At 39.4% G+C, this 23,907-nt stretch overlaps 1 protein-coding gene across 1 annotated transcript; it reads left to right on the top strand.

The window, feature by feature from the left end:
- The first annotated feature begins 9,224 nt into the window (after positions 1–9,224).
- Positions 9,225–10,425, top strand: LOC127214100 (uncharacterized). The gene has a single exon (XM_051174433.1). It carries the CDS (start codon positions 9,277–9,279, stop codon positions 10,423–10,425), a length of 1,149 nt encoding a protein of 382 aa, XP_051030390.1. The 5' UTR covers positions 9,225–9,276.
- The last annotated feature ends 13,482 nt before the right edge of the window (positions 10,426–23,907 follow it).

Raw genomic sequence — 23,907 nt, 5'->3', positions numbered from 1 at the left:
ATAGCCCAGCAGGAGCAAACACCAGAGCCTAGAGAGGATCCCAGCACATCCATTGGAGAAATTCAAGGGACACGGCTCTTGAGACAGAGTGGGATTGAGCATGGAAATTGCTGTTCAGAGTTCTTTGTGAGATTGAGTGCTAACAGGAGAGCTAAGGATGTCTCCAGTGTGTGTGTACTCCCTCAATGTCCAAGAACAGGGGAGCACTACTGGACAAAGGGGCAGCCTTAAGTATTTTGCCTGTCTGTCTTTACCAATGCAGAAACTCCAGACGAATGTTGGTCTGTGATTGTTGCCATTCTCGAGGTCAAAGACAAACATGAATTTGCTGCCGAGTTATGGCATGCATTTATTCTCAATCTGCTGGGTTTCATGCTGGACATGTTTCAAATACAAATAGAAAAGTCACTTCCCTTACATGTCCATTTTTTTTTCTCCTTTGTCTGCCTTTTGGGTTGTTTTGTTGTGTTTTGTTTCTCATTGCATTCGCGATAATTTTGTTGTGTCTGAAGGCAATTCATTCAACTTGCTTAGTTTATATCAGTCTGCCTTCAGCCAGTGTCAAGAATCAGCTTCTGTCTCATTCTCCTGACACCCTAGGTGACAATCTGCGAGGAAGGCTGACACGATGCCCAACTTCCAGTATGACTGGCATTCAGAAACGCCTATATGATAACACATCCTTGTACAATCTCTTTAGGACTTTGATTCCAGGACAAGTCTGAGCAAGAATTTGTTTGGTTAATATGCTCAAAGCCCATTAGTAGAAACCCAACAACCTCGTGAGGAGGAGCAAGAGAGATAAATACCTGGGTCAGTCAGGTGGAAATCTGTTTGTGTATGTGTCCCTTGTGTTGTCTGCATCCCCATAAGTGGGTGCTAGAAAATGTAGAGATGCCGAAGGCAGGAATGGCGAGATTTGCCCTGCATAACCTAGGTCTCCCTTTAGACTCCCTTCCATAATTAGTCAGGTCATACATTCTGACAACAACAATTTGAGCTGTGTTTTCAGAAAAGGAAAGCAGCCTGACTAAACCTGTTCCGAATGACCCGTCCACAGATTCCCCTGCCAGATATGAGGCAGGCCGAGGATGGCGGGCTGGATGTGCTGAAACCAGCTAATAAGGAAAGGCCAGTGGCATCGGCCGAAGATGGAAAACCAGAGGAAGGTTCGTAGTCTATTCAAAGTCTCTTGTCTGCAAAGTTTTCTGGATGGTAAAATAGGATATCTTGTAGCAAAAACAAAAACCTTCAAAATGTCTGCTTACAGAATACATGTGTATGGGGCTGAAGGAGCAAAAATGTGGGACTTAGAAAACACAAAACAAAACAACCAGGATAAAGGGACCCGTGTTCATGGGGAGCTCCAAATTGAATCATCTCCTTGGATAGTACCTCAGAAACAATCACAATACCAGTTAAGGAGGTGTGGTTATTCATAGAGTTCAGAAGTGCTTGCTAGTCCTCCATGTGCCCCGAGGCCAGGATGTTGACAAGGAGAAAAACAGCAAGACTTCAAATGTCAGACAATTCACAGGGACAGAAAACTATATGGCATCCTGAGCAAAGTTTTGATGAAGTGATTAGTGATGTGTTGAAGACTAGATGTCCTTTGAGAGACGATAGGGCAGGCAGGTAACAACTATGCCTTTGAAGGTTCTCTAAAGGGTGAATGGGAACTTTCACGGAGTGAGGAATTTCTAGGGAAAGCCTCCATGGTCTTGATCATCCACCTTCTTGCAACATAGCCTGTATAGATAGGTATTTCCATGTTTGCTAGTTGTTCTGAGGATTGCAATGGGCAGCGATTTCTTATGAGGGTGGAAACCGTCAATTGCGAAGATGAATTCTTGAGACAAGGAATGTGAAATTATTGTTAGGTTCCTTTAGATTGTTTCTTTTTCTAAATTCGTGTAAATCCTTCTTCCACAGGGGACGTGCCATTGACAAGCATGATGGAGGACCGATGGCTGCTCACCACCAAGCACCCCAACGAATCATGTTCTTGTTGCGATGAGAGAGCGAATGAACACGATTTGTAAGGTAGAAAGCTGACCTTAATCACCTACTCCTGTTGTCTTCGATGATATCACCACCTGAAATGTAATGCCCATTTCTAAGCTACCTCATCCATTCCCGGCTCAGAAGTTGGATTTCGCAAAGAAAACATTTCTTGTCTTGGTCCTTGGTAGCTGTCCTAGAATCTCTTCCTATCGTTTTGATTTGTTTCCTATCGTTTTGACTGTAACCTCGTTTTATGCACCTGGGATTTGTGTCTCCTTTCTCATATATTCCTGATCTGTGTGTGTGTGTGTGTGTGTGTGTGTGTGTGTGTGTGTGTGTGTGTGTGTGTCCTTTGTAGCTGTCCTAGAATCTCCTCCTATCGTTTTGATTACACTTTGTTGTTTGTGACTAATTTTCTCCTGTAAAATGGCTTCGGTGTGAGTTGTAGCCTCTATGTAGCTCATGACAGGGATCCCAACAGTCAAATTTCATGTGCCCGGTGAATCCAGCATTTCAAAGATTGTTTGCCCTATATATTAGATTCCTGGCCATCTATCACACATTGACCTGGTTGTTGATGGGCTCTTGATCTCATAGGTAGGCTCTCTGTTGAGGTCCAGTGCTGTTAACCCCTAGTGTCATCTGGAGTCCTGTGGCCTGGTGTGTTAACCTCATTTTATGCATCTAGTAATTTGGGTCTCCTCTCTCATACATTTTTTGTCAATGTTATTGTTTCAACAAGAGTTGAATAGGCAATTGTTTGATTAATATGCCAAAGCTCATTAGTAGATAATGTTACCACATCCTTAGGAGAATTAACAGTGATGATTATCTTGGTATGTCTAGTTGAACTCTGTTTTTGTATTCTTTCCTTCTGGTGTTTCCTTAATCATAAGTGGGAGCTAGAAGATAATAGAGATTCACCTCTCTTGAAAGATGTGAATTCCCCAGGATAATCTTTGTGTCCCTTTAGACTCCCAATTTTATCAAGTCTTATTTTCTACAAATAACAAATCAAGCTGTTTTCAAGAATAGAAAGCATCCTAACTGAAACCTCTTCTAAATGTCCCTTTCATAGACTTCACGGAATCATGAAAATGCTTTTGTGTTTGGTATGCCTGAGATTCCACAATCCAACAAAGAAAGACAAGTGGCAATAAGTTTTGGCCGAAAACTAGATGAAGGTACTTAGTCCACTAATGAGTATCTTGTCAACACTATATAATGTATGGTAAATTTGCATAATTTGCAACACCAAACTTGTCATAGGATACATGTGTCTGGGTCTGAATGTATAAAAAGTTGGGAATAAGGAAAATTCAGGGCAAAAAAAAAAAAAAAAAAAAAACAGCCTAAAAGGACCTGTGTTCATTGTGAAGTCCAAATTGAATCACCTGATGGGATAGCGCCACTGAAAACAATCACAATACCTCTGTTATGGAGGTGAGGTAAGTCATATAGCCCAGAAGAGCTTCCTCATCTCCCCTGTGCCCTGAGGCCAGGATTTTGACAAGGAAGCTTCAAATGTCAGAAAATTGACACTGACAGAAAAATAAATGTCATCCTGGGCAAAGTTCTGATGAAGTGATGGTGAAATCTTCAAGACTTGGTGTCCTTTGAGAGACAATAGGGAAGCCACATAATAAATGTGCCCTTGCAATTCCTTCAAATGTAGAAGTCAAACATTCATGGAGTCAGGAATTTCTAGGGAAAGCCTCATGGTCTTAACTATTCACCTTCTGGCAACGGAGCTTATCTGTATTAGGAAGGTGTTTGTGTTTCTTAGTTTGCAAGTTGTTTTTGGACAGTGAATTCTTATGGGTGATTGAATCTGTTAATTGCAAAGCTGCCTTGTAGTGACAACTCACATAATAATATTGTTGGATCTGTTAGATTATTTTGTTTCCTAAAAGTGTGGGTTTTTTTCTTGACAGCGGACTGGACATTGAATCCTGAAATAGAGGATGAGTGCCTCCTTAACACTGAGCACCACAACGATCCACCTTTGGATGGTGACAAAGGCTTGTTTTGTAACGTAGTAAGATCACTTTAATCACTTTGTCTGTACTGTTGGATTTGGTGACATTACCACATGGAAAGTAATGGCCAATCTATACTACCTCATATAGTTCATGACTCAAAACATAGAAGTTGCAATGAAAACATTTCTTGTCTTTGTAATCATAACTCTCTTAGAATATAGTCCTGTCATCCTTCTGTGATAGATCTTAGTTGAATTTTTAGTGGAGATCCAGAGCCTAGGTGAATTTGGAGTGTAGATTTATATAGGGGAGAAAGAAGGATCTCTTTGCATTCCTGTAAGAGGTTCTGCCCAGTTATATCTTCAGATCCACTGATCTACATTCCTTCAAGGATGTTTGTTCTAAGACCTGATGCTTCGCAGCCATACAAGAAACTGTCAATTCCAAAAGTGTGTAATCTCCCTGGACACACAAAGTGAAGGAAGCTATACTGAGTACTTTGAGTTATGGAGCCAGGTGAAGGTCAAATGCTCAGGGATAGGTCAGACTGCAAATTGAAACAGTAGCTCTGAAAGAGAAACCCAGCGCATCCATGGCAGAAATTCAAGGAAAGCTGCCCTTGAGTCAGAATTGGATTTAGCATGGAAATTGCTGGTCAGTGTTTTTTTCTGAGATTGAGGGTTATGTGGTTAGGTAGTGATGTGTCCAGTGTGTATGCCTTCCCTGATTGGTCTAAGTTACATCGATGACTGTTTTCATGCCCATGTTTCTAATTGTCCATTATTCACATTGCCTGTTTGTGGCATTCATCATCTCTATTTATCCTGTCTTACTGTTAAAATTGAAACACATTTGAAAAATTAGTTTTGTGAATTATTAAACTCATTTCTTTAATGTAATTCAATTGAATGTTCTTCCTCCTTCTTGATTTAGTAGTAACATTTTGCATGTTTTCCATTTGAACAATGTTGCATGTTTTTATCATATTTTATGTTGCAGTGTGAATTTCTATATTTCTTCCTGTAATTTTTTAAACAAGAATATAATATGTTTTTCTATAATCTAGGAAGATTTTTATCTAAAAAATTGTGTTACTAGTGCTTTTTTTTTTTTTTTTTTTTTTTTTTTTTTTTTTTTTTTTTTACAGAAAGTGAATGACCCTACTGTCATCCAAGCAACTGGTATGGAAAGTTCTCTTTTATTGAATATGAACAAAGCTACATACATAAATATTGGGATGCGTGTAGGAAAGTGTAAGTCATACCTTTTGCAAAGTATACATTATGTAAGTTTTGGAAAGTAGATCAGTGTTTCAATCAGCTAAAGAAATGTTCACCAAAACATACACCAAATAGACTAGTGATTAGAGAAGACACAAGTTACTAGCTTTGAGTAATAGGTAAAGTTGAGCTAGTTATTGATGAAGCTGTATCAGTTTAATATTATGAACACTTTCCTGCCTGCCGGGTTCCACATCTGTGTCAGGTCCAAAATAAGACACAGAGACACTTTTGGTTGTAAAGCTGTTGGCAAATGGCTCCAGGATTTATTGCCTAGCTCTGTCTTTAAATATTAATCCATAATGACTAATATATGTATTTATATATGGTCTCATTTTTTGAGAATGCCAGACTCCTGTCTTCTCCTCCTGGGATCACATCGAGACCCTCCTCTATCCTACTTCTCCCAGAATCCTCCTTGACCCCTAGTCCTGTCTTGTAAGGAGTACGGTTTTTCTGCCCGCCGCCTGGTCTTGTCCTGCCGCCATGCCGCCAGCCCCAAATAATGCACAGAGACTCTGCATTTGATACAATGCTATTGGCCAGGTGCTAGTTTCTAATTGGCTAGCTCTGTCTTGATTATTAACCTATTTGTGTTAATCTATGTATTTCCATGTGCTCTTCTTACCAGGAGCCGGCTGCCACGTATTGCTCTCTCCAGACTCTCCATCTTGGCTCCTCCTTACTTCCTTTTTCCTCCTTTTCTCCTAGTCCCTTCCATCTTCCTTTCCTATTGGCCAACAGGGCTTTATTATTAACCAGTATGAGAAACCTATACAGAATAACATCTCCCATCATCTCCTCTTTTCTGTCTAAATAAAAAGAAGGGTTTTAACCTTAACATAGCAAAATATATAACACAACAGTTATCAAATAAGAATCACAGTTAACAATATTTAGTCCATTAACATTTAGCAAGATTTGAAGAAAATATTTCATCATCTATTCTATCTTTGTGTATCTAAAGTCTAAGTAACTTACCTTTAATCCTAACTAATGAAAACTATAACCATAACTATCTGTCTTCAACTCCTTCAAAGACCACAGAAGGATAATATATAAACTCTAGAAATGACAGAGACAACTCACTGCCTGTTCACCCGAAGTTCTTTTGTAATCTTCCATCTTCAGCCCATAGGCCATAGTGTGTCTGGCAGACTCTTCAGCAAAGCAGGAAACTTTAAACTGTCTGACTGTATTGGCAGTTTGTCAGTCACTTTTCTCTGTGTCCTGCAGACTGTCTGGCAGACTCTTCCATGAAGCAGGAACTCTGTAGCAATGTCCATCTTGAATCACCAGCCACCTTTCTGTGGGTCCTGCATGTCCATTTTATACAGCATAAAGTCAAACAGTCCAGACAAGAGCAGTATCTTGTCTAAAGGGCTAGTCTTGCCATATTGAAAGCAAACTCCATAATGAGTTTCTTCAATGTCCATCTTCCTTTTTGACGAAGGTGGTGTTGCCAGGAACAATTATGTCTCATTGTCGAGAAAAACCCTAAACCATTTTAAATGCCATATTCTGTAGGTCTTTGAAAGGTTTGAAGAATTCCTATCTATCTCAAATACATCTCTGTGTATCTTGAAAACCTAACTAACTTAACTCTAAGCTTTGACTATCATAGGTAATTATCTATAATCTGTATGTACTACATTATACATTACATTTCTAAATGAGCAATATAAAAACAATACCTAAACAAAAGGAGAAATATACACATCACAAAATTGACCTTAAATTGTATCAATAAATGAAAATCCATTCCAAAACAAAGTATTCGTATCTATACCATAATTCCCTTTTTACCTTTAAAAAGATATTGGTTGTGATCATTAACCATTTGTAACCAACCCCATTTGAATGAGGAAAGAATAGATGCTTATCTTCAAAGAACTCTCGATATGTTCAAACCACAGTTGTTCAAGAAGTATTAGGGCCTATAGAAGGCACATTTTTGAGCCTGAGGAAATCAATCATATCTGCAGAAATAGAAAGTATAATAGTATACATCACCAAAGTACTAGTTCAATAGGATACTATATGCTTCTTAAATTATTTCTGATGAGTTTATATAAAAGCAGATATTAAAGTAATACTTAACTGGAAGATGAAATGGATGAAGTCAAGAAACATGTGCAATGGATATTTTGCAAAAGGTGGGTAGTTGATTGTTTAGGCAGATGGTAGGAAAAGAACTTGGTGAATTATGAGTTTATCTTTCAGAATCTTGAGAGAAGTCTAACTGCATTTTTATTGCAATCAAATAGTAGATGTTTCCTGCAGTAGGGAGTTTTGTAAACAGAAGTAGGGAAATTGGGATACACTGTACCAATCACTCCTCCCTCCCACAACTCTCAGGTATCCAAATGTAATCTACATTAACCTTAGGTAGTGTTGGAGATAAATCTAAGTACATAGGAGAAAGTCACTTTTTAACTTCATCTTATTGTATATGAACTGATTCATAAATGAGCCTCAGAATATTTTGGCATGCCATTTGTATACATGAGGCTATTCAGCTTATTTGTATACATCTGTGCATGTTTTACTGTATGCATCAGTTATTTCAGTGCCCTTGATCAGTCATGGATACAGATCTGTAGCTACAAATGCTACAGTATAACATGAATAACATGTCTTCTTTTTGTCCTTATCTTGCACAGTTAACATATTAGAGACCCCATTCTATCCTCTAGAGCAGTTCCAGTGAGCTCTGCATGCAAAGTCACAGACCCATACAACCATAAGCTCTCATTTCTTTGTAATGCTTACCCTTTTGTTTTGTTATATGAAATTTTCTTATTGTTGGTGGTATTTTGTTTAGGGATTTTTCTAGAATCTCAACAGAGTAGGCATGTTTTGTGCCAGTGAGCTACACCTCTAGTTAATGGTATTGTGTTGTGATATGCTCTGGGCTCCACAAGGCATCACAGGGCACCCAGATGAGTGCTTCAACACAGGAAAATGTGCAACAGAAAAATGACAAAGTGACACAAACAACACAAAAATGTTCACATGGGTCATTCCCATCTGACCTGCTTATTCAAGGAATAAGGTAGTGCAGTTTTGCACAACTTCAGATTTGTACATCTTCTAATTCCTTTATTCACATTCCCTATTGGATACTTGGCTGTGACCATTTAACAAGTTCAGTCTTTCAGAAAAACCCCTTACTTCAGATGGAAAACACCTTCCCTTCCTGTAAACCATTCCCCTAACTTACTCATTGTGCCAAATTCAGGCACCAACCACACAGAGAAAGATCCCCTTGCAAAGCAGTTGTGAACATGAACTGTTGTGTAAACACGGAGGTCCAAACACATAGAAATTAACTTGTATAACCTGAGTCCGTTCCAACACTGCATGCTGAGCCATTCTCTTCCTGTGTTATCCTCTGCTATTTCTAAGTAACTAGTGATATCCTAACCATGATAGTTTTAATAGAGTGATAGCTATAGCTACTCCTTTTGGTATTTCTCTTCATCTCTTAACTACACCGCCTTTCATGCTCTTCCCACTTTGTGCTTCAGAGTGACCTTAACTTATGACTTTCTGTTTGGGACATGGCATTTCCTACAGAAAACCTCTAGCCGACAACTACTATTTCCTACTTGAAAAGTGATACCCAAACCTTACAGGCACACATCAATATTGAGTAAAATAAAGTATGCTCCTATCAGAATGATTTAAATGATTGCCCACCAGCACAGTAGAAAATTTTATGATGAAAGACTGAAATAAATTTCTGTCCAATAAATAAAAATAGTTAGGAATCATTAAACACTAAGACACCCTCATGGAAAATAATAGCTGTTCCCTTTTCGTATGTGGGTATGTGTATACAGTGTTGCACTATTGACATATTGAAATACCAATTAGTATTTTTATAAGAAGTAAATATTTCATCAACAGTTTACACCTCATTTTTTTTTTTTTTTTTTTTTTTTTTTTTTACTCCTGCCTACTCTTTCCCTCTGCTCTATGCTGAACATCTATCTCTAGGCTGCCCTATGTTCCCTAATGCAATGGCAATGGAAGAAGAAACTGCAGCAGCCCTTGTTATTGATAATGGCTCTGGAACGTGCAAAGCTGGCATTGCTGGTGAGAGTGCCCCCAGGGCCGTATTCCCCTCCATCATAGGGCGGCCCCGCTACCAGAGAATCATGTTGGGCATCGATGATGAGGATTTTTACATAGGCAACGAGGCCCAACGCAAGAGGGGTATCCTGACCCTGAAGTACCCTGTTGAGCATGGCATCGTCACCAACTGGGATGACATGGAGAAGATCTGGCACCACACCTTCTATAATGAACTGCGTGTGGCTCCCGAGGAACACCCACTGCTCCTAACCGAGCCCCCACTTAACCCAATAATTAACAGAGAGAATACGATGCAAATAATGTTTGAAACATTCAAAGCCCCGGCCATGTATGTGGCCATTCAGTCGACACTATCTCTATATGCCTCTGGCCGAACAACAGGCATGACCGTTGAGTCTGGTGATGGGGTCACACATACTGTGCCCATCTACGAAGGCCAAGTCCTTCCCTATGCCATCTTGCGTATGGACCTGGCTGGCAGGGACCTAACCGACTACCTAATCAAAATTTTGTTAGAGCGGGGCTATACCTTCAATACTACTGCCTCCAGGGAGATAGTCCGTGACATCAAGGAGAAGCTATGCTATGTTGCATTGGATTTTGAAAAAGAAATGGCAACTGCTGAACACTCCTGCTTAGAGAAGAGTTACAAGCTACCTGATGGCCAAATCATCACTCTGAGCAAGGAGCAGTTCCAGTGCCCAGAGGCACTTTTCCAGCCCAATTTTCTGGGTATCAAGTGTTGTGGCATCCACAAAACCACAATTAGTTCCATCCTGAAGTGTGATGTTGACATCCACAAGAGCCTGTATGGCAACATTGTGTTGTCTGGTGGCACCACCATGTTCCCAGGCATTAATGACAGGATGCAAAAGGAACTCATGGCCCTAGCACCTATAACATTTAAGGTAAAGAGCATTCCCTCCAAAGATGGAAAGATTTCAGTTTGGATTGGTGGCTCCATCCTGGCTTCACTGCCCACTTTCAGGCAGATATGTATTACCAAAAGAGAATATGAGGAGTTTGGTCCTTCTATAATACTCCACAAATGTATGTAGATGGACTCAAAGTGATTGGGAAGTATAATTTTTTTCCTGCCAGACGTACAACCCTCTTATGAATTTACACAACTGTACGAGTCCTTTAAAAATAAATTAATACTTAAAGTTTGTATCTGAATATCAGCATTGGATGAAAGAACTTGCTCATTTTAGATTTTGTGTTCGAGTTGTATATTTAATATCTGTGAAATGTTTAATACCCTACAAATATCTTGATTAAGTCCTTAGTCCATGTGTCTTAGTCACCTGGATGCTGAGGGAACAGGCTAGGGAAGGGAAACCCCCTGCCTGGTGAGTCTGTGAGAGCACAATGCAGTGACCTGTGTGTGCACTAACTGACTGTTGACTGTTCCAGGATTTTTTTTTCAAGTCTGGCAAGGGTCCCTGAAGCAATTACCACTTCTGTCCTACCCATCTAAGCCAGTGAGGAAGTCTGGCCTTAGGATCCAGTTTTGGTTCTAGTGTTTTCCCTCCGGAACCCCACGGGTTGTTGGGGTTGTCACTTGTCTGAAGTCAGGAATGTTTGCATTGACACCAATGAATTTATTCTTCCCTGTTATTTCAGTAAGGTTATGTGCACTCAAGTCTTTAAGAAATGACAAATTTGGATTGCTAATGCTCAGTGAAAAACTTAGGCCCCACAAACATGTCTGAAGGTGTTCAGGAATTTTGATTTTTACTTTGGAACACAAAAATATTTTCTTAAAATAAGTTTTTAAACATCATCATAACAACCAATGGCTTTATTTATAATTACTCATTATAGTTAGCTCAGTGGGCTCCTCAGCAGAATCTGTTTTGAGAGAACAAAACAATAGTTCATGAAAAGAGAGCAAAATGGAACAATGGTAGAAAAATTATGCTGCCATAAATAAGTAAATAATTACATTTCAATTATACACTCTGAGCTGCTTTCTAAAAAACATTGGCTAGGATCTATTTTCTCAGCAATGTTCCCAAAGCCAAGGGGTTAAATTGAATATTTCTTTTATCATTAATGCACCAAAATGAAATTCTTCATTGCTTGACAACTTTTCATTCAGTCTTTGAAAGTTTCAATAAAACTTTGAAAATTTTAAGAAATCTTATGCACATGACTAGCCCTCACCAATGTCACCTGGTATTTATTAGTCTGCCTCCTTCTAGAGTTCACGGCCTTAAAAAAATACTGTTAGCCCAGTGAGTCTGTTAGTGCTACTCATATGTTCACGGCTGTGCAGCTACCAGCTGGAATATGACCAAATGTTCAGCAGTCAGGACTCCAATCAAAAGTGATTCTTCTACTTTGGCAGCGATGAATTGCCAACAGCTACTTGAGTAGAGGAGAGTCCTTGGGAGCCCTCCCCTCAAAAATATGAAAAATCTGACTGACTTAATCTTATGCCATTCTTATGTAGACCACACAAGTGACAGGAGTTGGTATATTCACCAGTCATGTCATGTTCAGAAAAGAGTATTTCCAGGAATTATCCCACAGTCAGATTTTTGAAGGTTTTTTTTTTTTTTAAACCTCAAAACTCCCTGAGCCTTGGGTAATGGGAACTTATTGTAGGTAACCCAACTGAAGCTTAAGACTAAGAGTAATTTTTCTTTTCACTTTAACAGGTTTATATGTCTATGCATTAAGTACTACTTTCTGCAAAAAAAAAAAAAAAAAAAAAAAAAAAAAAAAAATGTCTTCTCTGGCTGATGTTGAAAGCAGGACAAATCTATGAATACAATATAAATAACAAGAATTAGGTTGATAACACGACCACTGATGAAGACATCAGTGACAGGTTCTGTAACTAGGGCCTTTGACTTCCTTAGAAATGAGCATTTGACAAGGCTTAAATAGTATGTGATATCAAATCCCTCATATGAAACAGGTCTCAAATCCAATCAAAATGTGGTTGGTTGCTTTCATAACCATCATGCCACCATAGCAGAAGTGGAAACATCTTACTTCTCAGTTCATTAGTACAGTATCACTGAAAGTCCATGACCGGGTAAAATCACTGATGCCTTTCACATCTAAGGGCCCACAATATGAAAACCTGCCAACAGGGAGTTTACTGGTCAGTTTTGCATTGATTAATCAATGTTCTGCCACCAAAATGTGTGGGGTCTTTAGAAATATGATCTTTGCATTTAGTTATTTTGTGCAACAAGAAGCTTTGGCAAAAGCTTGTGTTGTTGTGGGTGTCTCTGCTTCTTGATCAGTAAGTAGTTCATAGGCAAGTATTCAACACCCGGTTCTCTTTTTTTTTTTCGCTCATTTACGTATTTATTTTTATTCTTTTACTATTTTACATATTGAACTCAGGCCCCTCTTCCTCCCCCTCTCTTTCCCTCCCTCCCTCTCTCCTTTGCTCCCATGCAATCTCAACCATCCTCCCATTCCATCCCCCCAAAAACACACACACACACTCCACAAGGAAGGTGATATCTTCCAGCAAGCGTCAAGAAAATATGTCAAGTCATTTGGAGTAGGAACTAGGCCTGCCCTCCTGCCTCTAGGTTAAGGGATTATCCCTCCATGAGGAATTTGCTCCCAAAGTCCTTTTTTGCACCAGGGATACATCCTGGTTCTACTGTCAGAGGTCCCTTAGATTGCCGAGGACTTCTGGGACCCATATTCAGGGGGTCTGAGTCATTCCAATGCTGGTTTCCAAAGTATCAGTGTGGGGGTCCATTTGCTCCTCTTTGTTCAGGTCAGCTGTCTCTGACAGTGGGTTTCTATAGCCTGGTCTTGTCCTCCCTCTCTGTATCTGGATTCCAGTCTGGCTCAGTGTTTAGCTATGGGTGTCTGTTTCTGTTTCTGTCACCTACTAAATGAGGACTCCATGATGGTAGATAACTTAGTCATCAGTCTCATTATCAGGGAACGGCATTTATGTTAGCCTTTCCACTGTTGCTCAAATTGATAGTAGGGGTCAGTCTTGTAATTCTCTAGACATTTCTCTAAAGTCAGTTCTCTTCAAAACTATAAGGGCTCACTATTTTATGGTATCTCTCTTTTTATTTCTCTTGTCTATTCCTCCCCTGACTCTATATTCCTAGTCCCATGTGCTTTCTTCTCCTCCCCTTCTCTTTCTCCTAGCTCCATCTCCACTCACTGCCCCTCCCCCAATTCCTATATGCTCAGGAGATCTTGTCCCTTTCCCCTTCTCTGAGGGACCTTATATGAATCCCTTAGAATTCTCCTTGTATCCTAGTTTCTCTGGTGGTGTGAGTTATAGGCTGATGATCCTTTGCTCTAAGTCTAAAATCCATATATGAATGAGTACATACCATATTCCTCTTTTTGTGACTGGGTTACCTCACTCAGGATGGTTTCTTCAAGATCCACCTATTTGCATGCTAATTTCAGGATTCCATTGTAATTTTTTTTTTCATAGAGTAGTATTCCATTGTGTAAATGTGCCACATCTTCTTTATCCATTCTTCAGTTGATGGTTATCTAGGTTGTTTCCAGGTTCTTGCTATTACAAATAATGTATCTGGTTCTTGAAGTTATATTCAAAGTCCAAAGGATTCTCCAAGCAGCATTTCAACACTTTCCATTTTCCTCTGCATATACTCTTTTTAGTATATATTTTAAATTCAATTAGTGGATTTCCACATACTTCTTCATGGATCTTTAGTTTTGGTTAACCCACACCTTATGCCTTGCCCTCACATACCCTTTACTCTCATATCCACTTGAAATTTTAGTTTATTCTCCCACTGTTATTTTTTTGTCAACTTTGGTCTATTGTCTCCTCCAATCATATTTTACTCAGGTGGCAAAATGATGAGTTAATATAGTGTCTTTACCTAATCCTCATTTTGATGAAGCATTTACCTCTCATTTCCCCACATCCTAACACCTCCATGTTTAGATATTTTTCAGCTTTCCCCTTCCATACTGTATTTTCAGTCTCTTCTCGCCTCAATAGGTCCATCCACAATGCTTCATTTCTAATTATACAGCTTCCAAGTGTAGCCCTGTTTAGCATACAGAACCTTCAAAGATAGGGTTCCATATTATGAGAACATACAACATTTGACTTTTTGAACCTGGCTGATCTGGGAATATATTTTTATCTGGCCATATATATTGTCCTGAAATTTTCATTTCATTATTTTTACAGAGGAGTGATTGTATACATACAAGCACACACACACAACACACACACACACACACACACACACACACACACAACAAATATACTTGGCTGTTTTGACACATATAACTTGCCTGTCACATGTCACTTGCACTTGTGTCTATGCACGTGACTACTTAATCCTCTGAGTATAAATTGGATGATGCTCAGAATAAACGTGGCTATTATGTGAGAACTTAATTCACAATATTTATCAGCCCCATTCCCTCATTTCCCACTGTTATCTTAGAGTGGTAAACACATTATCATTGGGAGACTTTGTGTTACTGTTTCAAGTTTGCTTCTAGTTTTAAATCAGTTTAAATCACTTATTTTATCTGGTTTAAATATTTATATAGGATGATTCTAGAAATGCATCCAGTGATTTTATGTGTTCTAATTTAGTGGAGTAGGACTTTTCTTGTTTTAATTATGCCCATATTCTTTTCTGAATTTCATGCATACCTGTAGTAAAGTTTACTAATTTCATGCCTTCTTTTACTAACTGAGGTATTTCATCCATTGATTTGTCTAAAAGTTTATCAATAGTATTTGCTTTTTCAAAGAGTCAATTTCATTTTAATAATATTTTAATTTTCTGTTCCACTAGTTTCAGCCACACTTTTCATGATCTTGTCCCGTATTATGTTTCTAGATATTTTTTTTAAGGCCTTAAGAATAATCACATCAAATTATTGGGACTTGCCAGGTTATGGTTTCACATGCCTTTAAAACAACTACTCGGGAGGCAGAGGCAGTTGGGTCCCTGTGAGTTTGAGGCCAGTCTGTCTACAGAGTGCATTCCAGGAGAGACAACAAAGCTACAAATAGAAATCCTGTCTGGAAAAAAAAACAAAACCAGAAAAAGAAAAAAAGAATATTATTGGGACTTCTTAAAAGGTAGATAATTATCAGTGTAAACAATTCCCTTTAAGACTGCCTTCCTTGTGTCCCACTGTGTTTTTGGTTGTGAGCCTAGCCTTTAATGGCTGATCCATCTCTCCAGCTCATGTCCCATTTATATATTTTGGATTTTTTTTTTAGGTTTAATTTAGGTTTACAAAACATTTTAAAAGTTCTTCCTTGCTTTCTTCATTGACACACTTACCATAACACAGCCAGTGAGGTTTTGTATTCTCCGTGGTTTCTATTACTATGGATGTCTATAATAATTCCATGGCTTGTATATACCTTCCCCACCATTCATCTTAGATGGTTCTATTTGTTATAAGAAAGTGTTTCTCGGGGCAGTAGAAAGATGAATGGTATTTTCTAGTATATTCTACTTGGCAGTGTCTTTTATTGTGGAGTTAAGACTTAACATTCAGCGTTCCGGTTGAAATATGTGTATCATTTTGTTTTCTGAGACTATTTTGAAGGACTGTTCTGCTATCTCTTGTTTATTCCATGTGACATCTTAGCTGTGCTTTCATTATCTCCCTCAGACCGAAACAGGCTTTCAAGAGTCCTCATGGAAAATGTTAGCTCTCTTTCAATTTCAGTACTTTCGCTGGATATAGCAGTTTGTGCTTACAGTATTGCTCTGTCAAACGCAGACTCTGTCTCTCTAGGCACATCTGGCTTTTACATTTTCTGTCTCACAATCAATTGTTATTGTAGCGAGTTTCTGTTTATAAGAGTGTTCTGAGACGGGGAAGAGACAAGATCTCCAGAGCACATGGGGAGAGGGGGCAGTGATGAACTATTACTACAAGGAATTTTGAAGTTTTTCCACTTTTATATTGGAACTCTCCAAGACAACAATATAATTGGAGGGATAACACATCAGTCAGTCTAAACATGAAAGAACCCATGTTGTAGATGTTCATCTCCTCATCCCATAGATGATCACCTTGTCCAGGGTGTGGCTGAGAGCAAAAGATCTGAGTGAAATTTTTTCTATGGAGACATTATAAGACATGGCTAATGACAGATCCTTAAGAAGTCAACTTCATGCACACCAGGTAGACACCTTCAGGTTATGTTAACTGGCACCCCCAGCTGTCTATTCTTTAGAAACATAGAGCATTGGACCCAAGGAAAATTCTATTATGAAACCTGGACGTGACCATCCAACAGGATAACCTGTGGGTGAATAGAGACTGGAAGGCTTGTATGATGTACCAGTAATGTTTGAAAAAGTATGCCTCCCATCCCCAGACCCCCCAAGACATTGCCTTACAAGTCATTCAGAGTGGAGACTAACCGTACTGACCCTCCAGTGACAGACAATTAGGAATGGTGGATGAAGACCCAGTATAGCTAAAGAGAGGATGTAGATAACTCTCTGATGCATTTAACTAACTATGGTAGTTTAATAGACAGGTATTTTTAAACAAACCTTGATAGACATATATATATATATATATATATATATATATATATATATATAAAGTCAGATTTTTGTAATTATTGCTTTTAGACCTTAGAAGTTTATCAAATCATATATAATATCTTTAAATCTCATTATTTATAGCACTTAAATAATGTTATGTTCTGACCTTTAGAGCTTAGAGAAGCTGCAAGGAGTTGGTGGTGCATGCTTTTAATCCCACCACTAGGGAGGCAGAGGCAGCCTGCCTCTAGAGGGTGAGTTCCAGGACAAACTCCAAAACAATACACAGAAAGCCCATGTCTCAAAAAAACAAAACAAACAAAAACCAGAACAAAATCCTTTGAAAAGCTTAGAAAATCCATTCTAGTTTTCTATTCTATAAACATTTATCTGATTTATCTGTATCATATTTATATATACATATATATATGTATATATATATATTAATTGTACTAAAACAATTATACTGTTTTATCCTTATACTGTTTGATTCTATTAATACAATGAGATTTTTGAGATTTTATACTCATATAAATACATCACTCTTGATATTTTTGAAGAAAATTTGCTGAATTGGGTGTACTTCCAATTTGTGTCTGTGTGTCTGTGTATAGGGGAGTATTAAGATGTAAGAAGTTGTGGTTGGCTTAGTTAAGCATAGCTAATGATAGAAAAATAACAGTTGTTCAACTTAGAAGAAAGAGCAGAAGCCCTATAATGGATATTTACGAATTCATTTATTAGTTTGCAATTAAAGAGACGACACAAAAAAAAATCCTTTAAATATTTGTATTTGCGTAATATATATGTATGTAGTGTAGGGTGGGTGGGGGGTATGTTATTTTCAACTAAAATGAAGGAAAGTGTGTGTGTGTGTGTTATTTTCATTTAAATTGAGGGCAACAATAAACAAAATAAAAAACAATGTTTGGGAGCAGGAGCAATCACCATTTTAGTCTGTAAGTGCTAGCAAACCTACCGGAGCAGATGTTTAGTGGCAGCAGTTGGGAATTATTCTCCATTGGGATCTGTGAATTTTAAAGGGTTACTATTTTAGCACTCTGCCTTATATAAAAACCATGTCAAAAATTAAATAGCCATTCATGAAAATAGAGAAATGATCATCTTTTAAGCTTATGGGAGCTGAACCCATAAGCAGCTGACAGGGTGTTAGGAATCTTTCTTCAGGTGTGAATAAATAGGAAGAGAGGAGAAAAAGTTAGCTTCCCAAGTCTCCCTAAGGAATATTTCCTAGCTCAGTTCCAAGATAGGTGCAGGGTTCTAGCAGTTCTCTGCCCATAGAGTTAGTGGGCTGGCTTTCCCTTTTTGAATATGTTTAGGCCATTAGTTTTCTTCTTATTCCTGTGAGAATCGGTGAGCAGTTTGACACAGGACAGGAGTTTGGAGGACATTCTGAGAAAAACACTGAGTCTGCTGTCCAAATGTCACATTACAGAGCCAGTTTCTAGAATTTTCAACATAGTTTTGTACTAGAGATGACTATATATAAAATTACATGAAGTGAAAACAACAGTAATAATTTTGTGTGGGACTTTTCCTGAACAGACAGGATATACATCTATTCAGATACAGGGCCAGGATAATGAATACTCCAAAGTCCAATTTGTGGATCGGAAGTGTTTGTCGGGGCTATTTACAGGAGCTGGGATGATTCCAATGTTTCTGTATCAGCAAAAAGTCCACCTTGGTGTGACTGATGACTCATGAATGCTGTAGCCTTGGAGCCCTCTGCTAGACTCACAGGAAACTCTTTGGGGCAAAGAATCTCCACCCGGCAACTTGGTTGAACCTCTAGCCAGTTGTTGGTCATTACTTCCATAATCTTGAGGAAGGGTCATTATGACCCTCAGACCTATAGAGCTGTTTACTTACTGAGTCTCATGAGCCCCTTCAATGAGGGAATATTTCTATTCAAAGGAGCTGCTGCACTCCCATCACTTCAATGACTCTCATTCCTCCCCCTTCGCTCTTCTGTGATAGTGAGATAAAGGACTACATAGGGCTAAGAACGGGATGGTCTTGCCACAGTGACAGTCACATGTCCTCATTGGCTATGCTAATGGTTCTGAATCTCTGAAGTATACAATACCTTCCAAAATGCAAGTCTCCTTCCATGACCCATTGCAGGTGACACCAGTAGTGATCTATAAGGACAGATACAATGTTAAGAAGGCAGCCACATCACATCCATTTATCAAACAAATAACATTGAACTCCACACTGGGGTCGGTGACCTTCCCTACCAACAGATTTTTGTGCTGAATGTCAGTTCCAGGTGTGAATTCCCTCTTGCAGAGTGATTATAAATCCCATAACAAAGATATTGGTGGTACTCATGATAGTTGTGCCACTATCTCACCAGAGCCAAGCTGGACTGTTGGTGATAATTATTTCCTAGAAAGCCACATAGCAACACCAGGTACTCTGAAAGCTAGCCAGTACAGACATAGTATGAAAGCCAATTCTAATTTTATTTCTCCATGTCCTGCATCCAAAGTATGTAATGTCTTCAGCAATAAAGTGCTACTTTCTCATTCTGGAATGCAAATGAGGCAGTGTCGGTGAGAATTTAGAGACTCTCCTAGCCAATGACATTTGGTACTAAGATTTTCATTCAAAAACCTATTTGTCGTTGGGAGTGCCCTTTTCTATAGATGCGGTGTTTCCTCTATACATAATCATTTTTGCTTTTTCTCATCATCATTTTCATTTTGAAGATGTATTTTTAAATATTTAATCACATGTATGCATTTGTCTCAGTCATTGTTCTGTTGCTGTGAAGCCATACCATTCCACAGGCAACTATTAGGAGAGAAAACATTTAATTTGGTGTTTAGTTATGGCTTCATTAATAGTCTCGGAGGTTTAGGGCATTAATGGTTTCAGAAGTTGAATCTGTTATGACAGCCTTGGGCTAAGCAAAATATTTCCATCTCAGTATGTATTTTCCTGAAGAGATTTGCACACAACTTACCTGCCCTTAGGATAAGCTTAGCCCTCTTTACCTGTATTGTTTTATCCCTCTATCCCCTCAGGGATGCCCATTTCCCATGATGGTTTCACAGCTTCCTAGAAGGGAAATAAAAAATTGAGTCCATGAGGATATGTGCTCCACTACCGAAGAGCTGAATACATTTGCTAATTCATTCAAGCAGAAGTCTGGGGAATATGTGTGGGGATGGATTTTACAGGTATGGGATAATGGTGGAAAGAACATAAAACTAGAGCAGCCTGAGTTTACTGATAAAGATCAAAGGAATGGAGAGTCTAGGGTTAATACAGAAGCTAGAAAGTTAAAAACAAAAATGGGTCAAATGTTTACTTGAAAAGTTGGCTGAGGCGTTTCTCAAAAGATGGCGTGCTGAAAAGCAGTTAAGAGATGCCTCATATTCCCTGACTTAACGTAGAAGAAGGACATTTAAGGTTTGGGAAATTTCAATTCTAGAGTTGGTGTGCTGTGTAAAACCTAATCTTCCACAATGGGAAGGCCCAGAAGAGTTGCCTTACAAAATTCCTACAAGATGAAAAATGCTGAGAGGGACACCAGCACATTTGAAGAAATTTGCTATTGTCCCTTTCCTTGTTCCAGACCGAAGGGTGGATATGCTGCTGCTCAGCTGGATAAATGAAATACAGTGGGTTCAGTTGGGCTGTGAGGTACCGGGCCAGGTGGCAGCATTCAATTGCTAAAGCAAGGTAAATGTACTCATCATAATGGATAGCATAGACATGACAATGTGTTTTGGCCCAACCAGGAATGATCAGCACAAGCAAAGTGCATTTTTTATTAGCATGGCTTGTATAATAAATGTTAGTGTTTCCGGGCACAAAATAGATAAGAATCATACTGAATTTTTATTAAATCTGTATGGTTGAAAATCCGCAAACCAATGAGAGAAGAACTACATTGAATCACAGCAAAAGACAATCTCAGCCAGTGAATCACTTTCCAGACATGAGCCAGGTTGCAGATCCATAATCCCTTGAATGAAGGGGTGGCCAGGCTCCCCCGAGGAAGGACCTTCCTAAGATACATAAAAGTCTTTCTGTTAGCCTTTCTCTAGTTCATCCCCCAAATGACCTATGGCTTTTTACAATGGTAAGTGTACACTGTGGGAAAGGAAACAATCAGAGTGTCCAGGTTCTACTGGATACAGGTTTTGAGTTGATACTGATTGCAGGAGGTCCCAAGAATCATTGTGTCCCTCCAGTTAAAGTAACCGCTTATGGAAGGCCAGGTGAGTAATGGAGCTTTGGCTGAAATGTGACTCATATTAGACCCTGGAGTCCCTGAACTCACACTGTGTTTATTTCCCCAGTTCCAGAATGCATAGTAAGACAGATATACTTAGAAGTAGGCAGAAGTCTCCATTTGATTTCCTGACCTGTGGAATGAGGGTTGTTATGGTTGGAAGGCTAAATGGAAGGCTTTAGAGTTGCCTCTGTCAAAGAAAATAATGAAGCAAAACTAGTCTAGCATCCCTAGAGGAACAACAGAAATCAGAGGCACCATCATGGACTGCTGCATAGCTGCATGGCTGCTGATTCTCCCAAATCTCTCTGTAATTCTCCTATCTGGCCCAAGCAGAGGACAGATGGATCACTGAGAATGGCAGTTGACTAAAAATCTTGATCAGGTAGTAACTCTGATTGCAGCTTCTGCACCAGACATAGTGTCCTAACTTGATTTGAGCACATTAACACACCTCCTGGTAATAGTATGCAGCTACTGATTTAGCAAATGCTTTTTGTTTCCTACGAATGCCTGGCTGAGGACCAGGTTTCCTGATGGTTCTGCATGTTATACAAGCACCACCCAGAAGTACAGCATTACAGCTTCAGCACTACAACCCCTTTATGGGACAAATCTGAAAGACAGTGGCAAAGGGAAATCTTCACAGTGGGAAGAACATGTGCAGTACACATAGTATTCTAGTTATTTTGTTCATTGACTCATGGACTGTAGCCAATGGTTTGGCTTGATGGTCAGGGACTTGAAAAGAGCATGATTGGAAAATTGGTGAGAAAGATATCTGGGGGGGAAAGAATGTGGCTACATCTCTGCAAATGGGCAAAGGATGTGAGGATACTTGTGTCCCAAGTAAATGTTCGTTCAAAGGTGACCAGCAGAGGTAATCAAGTAGATAAAATGACTTATTCTGGGGACAAACAGGCTTTCTCCCCAGCCATTCCTGGCATTGCTCAATGGGCTCAAAAACAAAGTAACCATGGTGGCAGAGATGGGGTCATGCATGGGCTCAGCAACCTGGACTTCCACTGACCAAGGCTGGCTGGGCTACAGCTCTGTCTGAGTGCCACATCTTCCAGCAGCAGAAACCAACACTAGGTCCCAGATATGGCACCTTTCCCTGGGTGGCAGGTTGAAGATATTGGACCGGTGCCTCTGTGAAAAGGACAGGTTTTGTCTTTAATGGAGTAGATAATTATTCTGGTTTGGGATTTGCCTCTCCTGCACATAATTCAGCAGACAAATGCAACGTCCGTGGTCTTATAGACTGCTTCATTGAACATCGTCGTATTTCACACAGAATGATTCTGACCAAGGAATTCCCTTCACAGATAAGTGTGAAATTCAACCCATGATCATGGGATCCACTGGTCTCTCCGTGCTCCCCACCATCCTGAAGCAGCTGGCGTGATAGGATGATGAAATGGCCTTTTGACTCCACCCTGGAGATCTAGGGCAGGTTTCTCCAGAAAGCAGCATATGATGTTTTTAATCTGTGACCAATGTATGTATGGTTTATCCCATAGCCAGGATACACATGTCTTGGAATCTAGGGGTGGAAAGGGAGTAGTTCCTCTCACTGGTACCCTAGTAACCCACTAGGGAAATGTTTATTTCCTGGTCCCTCAACCATAATGCTTCTACCGTATTTGATTTGGTTCCAGGGGCCAGTGCACCTGAAATGAGCCATAACAAACATTCCATTGAACTTTAAGCTCAGACTTCCCTTGGTCACTTTGGTCTTCTGATCCTCTTAACCCAACAGGCTAAGTAAAATATAACCGTGTTTGGAGCAGCAATTGCTCTAAATAACCATGAGCCAAGTGCATTGTTTCTCCACATTGGAGGTAAGATTATATCTGAAGTGCAGGGAATCCACTGAGGCATCTCTCGGTGCCACCATGTCCTATGATGAAAGACAGTGGTAAACTCCAACAGGCTACCCAGGAAGGATAACAGAGGGCACAGACATTCAGTAATGAAGGTATGTGTCACTCCTCCATGAAAACTCAAGGCCTGCACAGGTGCTTGCAGAGCTTGGTGGAAATACAGAATGGCTAGTAGAGGAAGTTTTAAGAACCATATAAGGCCACATGACCGTTGCAGAAATGAGGTTTATAACCATCATGAGTGATTCTGTTGGATTAAGAATGCATTAGAACTGCTATTTGTATTATCTTCCAGTTTGTGAATCATATGTTGTAACATCATTTAAGAGATTGCTAGGAAAATGTCAGCAAACCGACTCAAAACGCACGAAGTTCAGAATACTTCCGATGAATTATTACACTGTCTCCTGTTATTATTAGTATTCAATTCTCACCATCATGTGGAGATGATACACCCTGGACCATCCATCTTTCTTAACACAATGTTTGTCTCAGTGAGGTTTCTATTGCTGTGAAAAGACACCATGACTATGGCAACTCATATAGGAAATATCTGTCTCCTTATAGTTGCAGAGGTTCAGTCCATCATCGTCATGATGGGGAGCATAATGGCGTGCAGGTATATGTGGATCTGAAACCAAGAGTACTTACATCTTGTTCAGAGGCAACAGGAAGTTACATTGAGGGAAGCTTGAGCAAAAGAGAACTCAAAGCCCTCCCCCCACAGTGACACACTTCCTCCAACAAGGTCAAGCCTCCAAATAGTGAAACTCCCTTTGGGGGCCATGTTGTTTCAATCCATCAAAGCAATCCTAAATGTGTTTATACTTAACACACACATTCAAGATGAGAGACCCA

The sequence above is a fragment of the Phodopus roborovskii genome, unplaced genomic scaffold (assembly GCF_943737965.1).
Source record: "Phodopus roborovskii unplaced genomic scaffold, PHOROB, whole genome shotgun sequence".
NCBI lineage: Eukaryota > Metazoa > Chordata > Mammalia > Rodentia > Cricetidae > Phodopus > Phodopus roborovskii.
The sequence above is the reverse complement of the archived record's forward strand: the minus strand, read 5'-3'. Positions and strand labels throughout refer to the sequence as shown.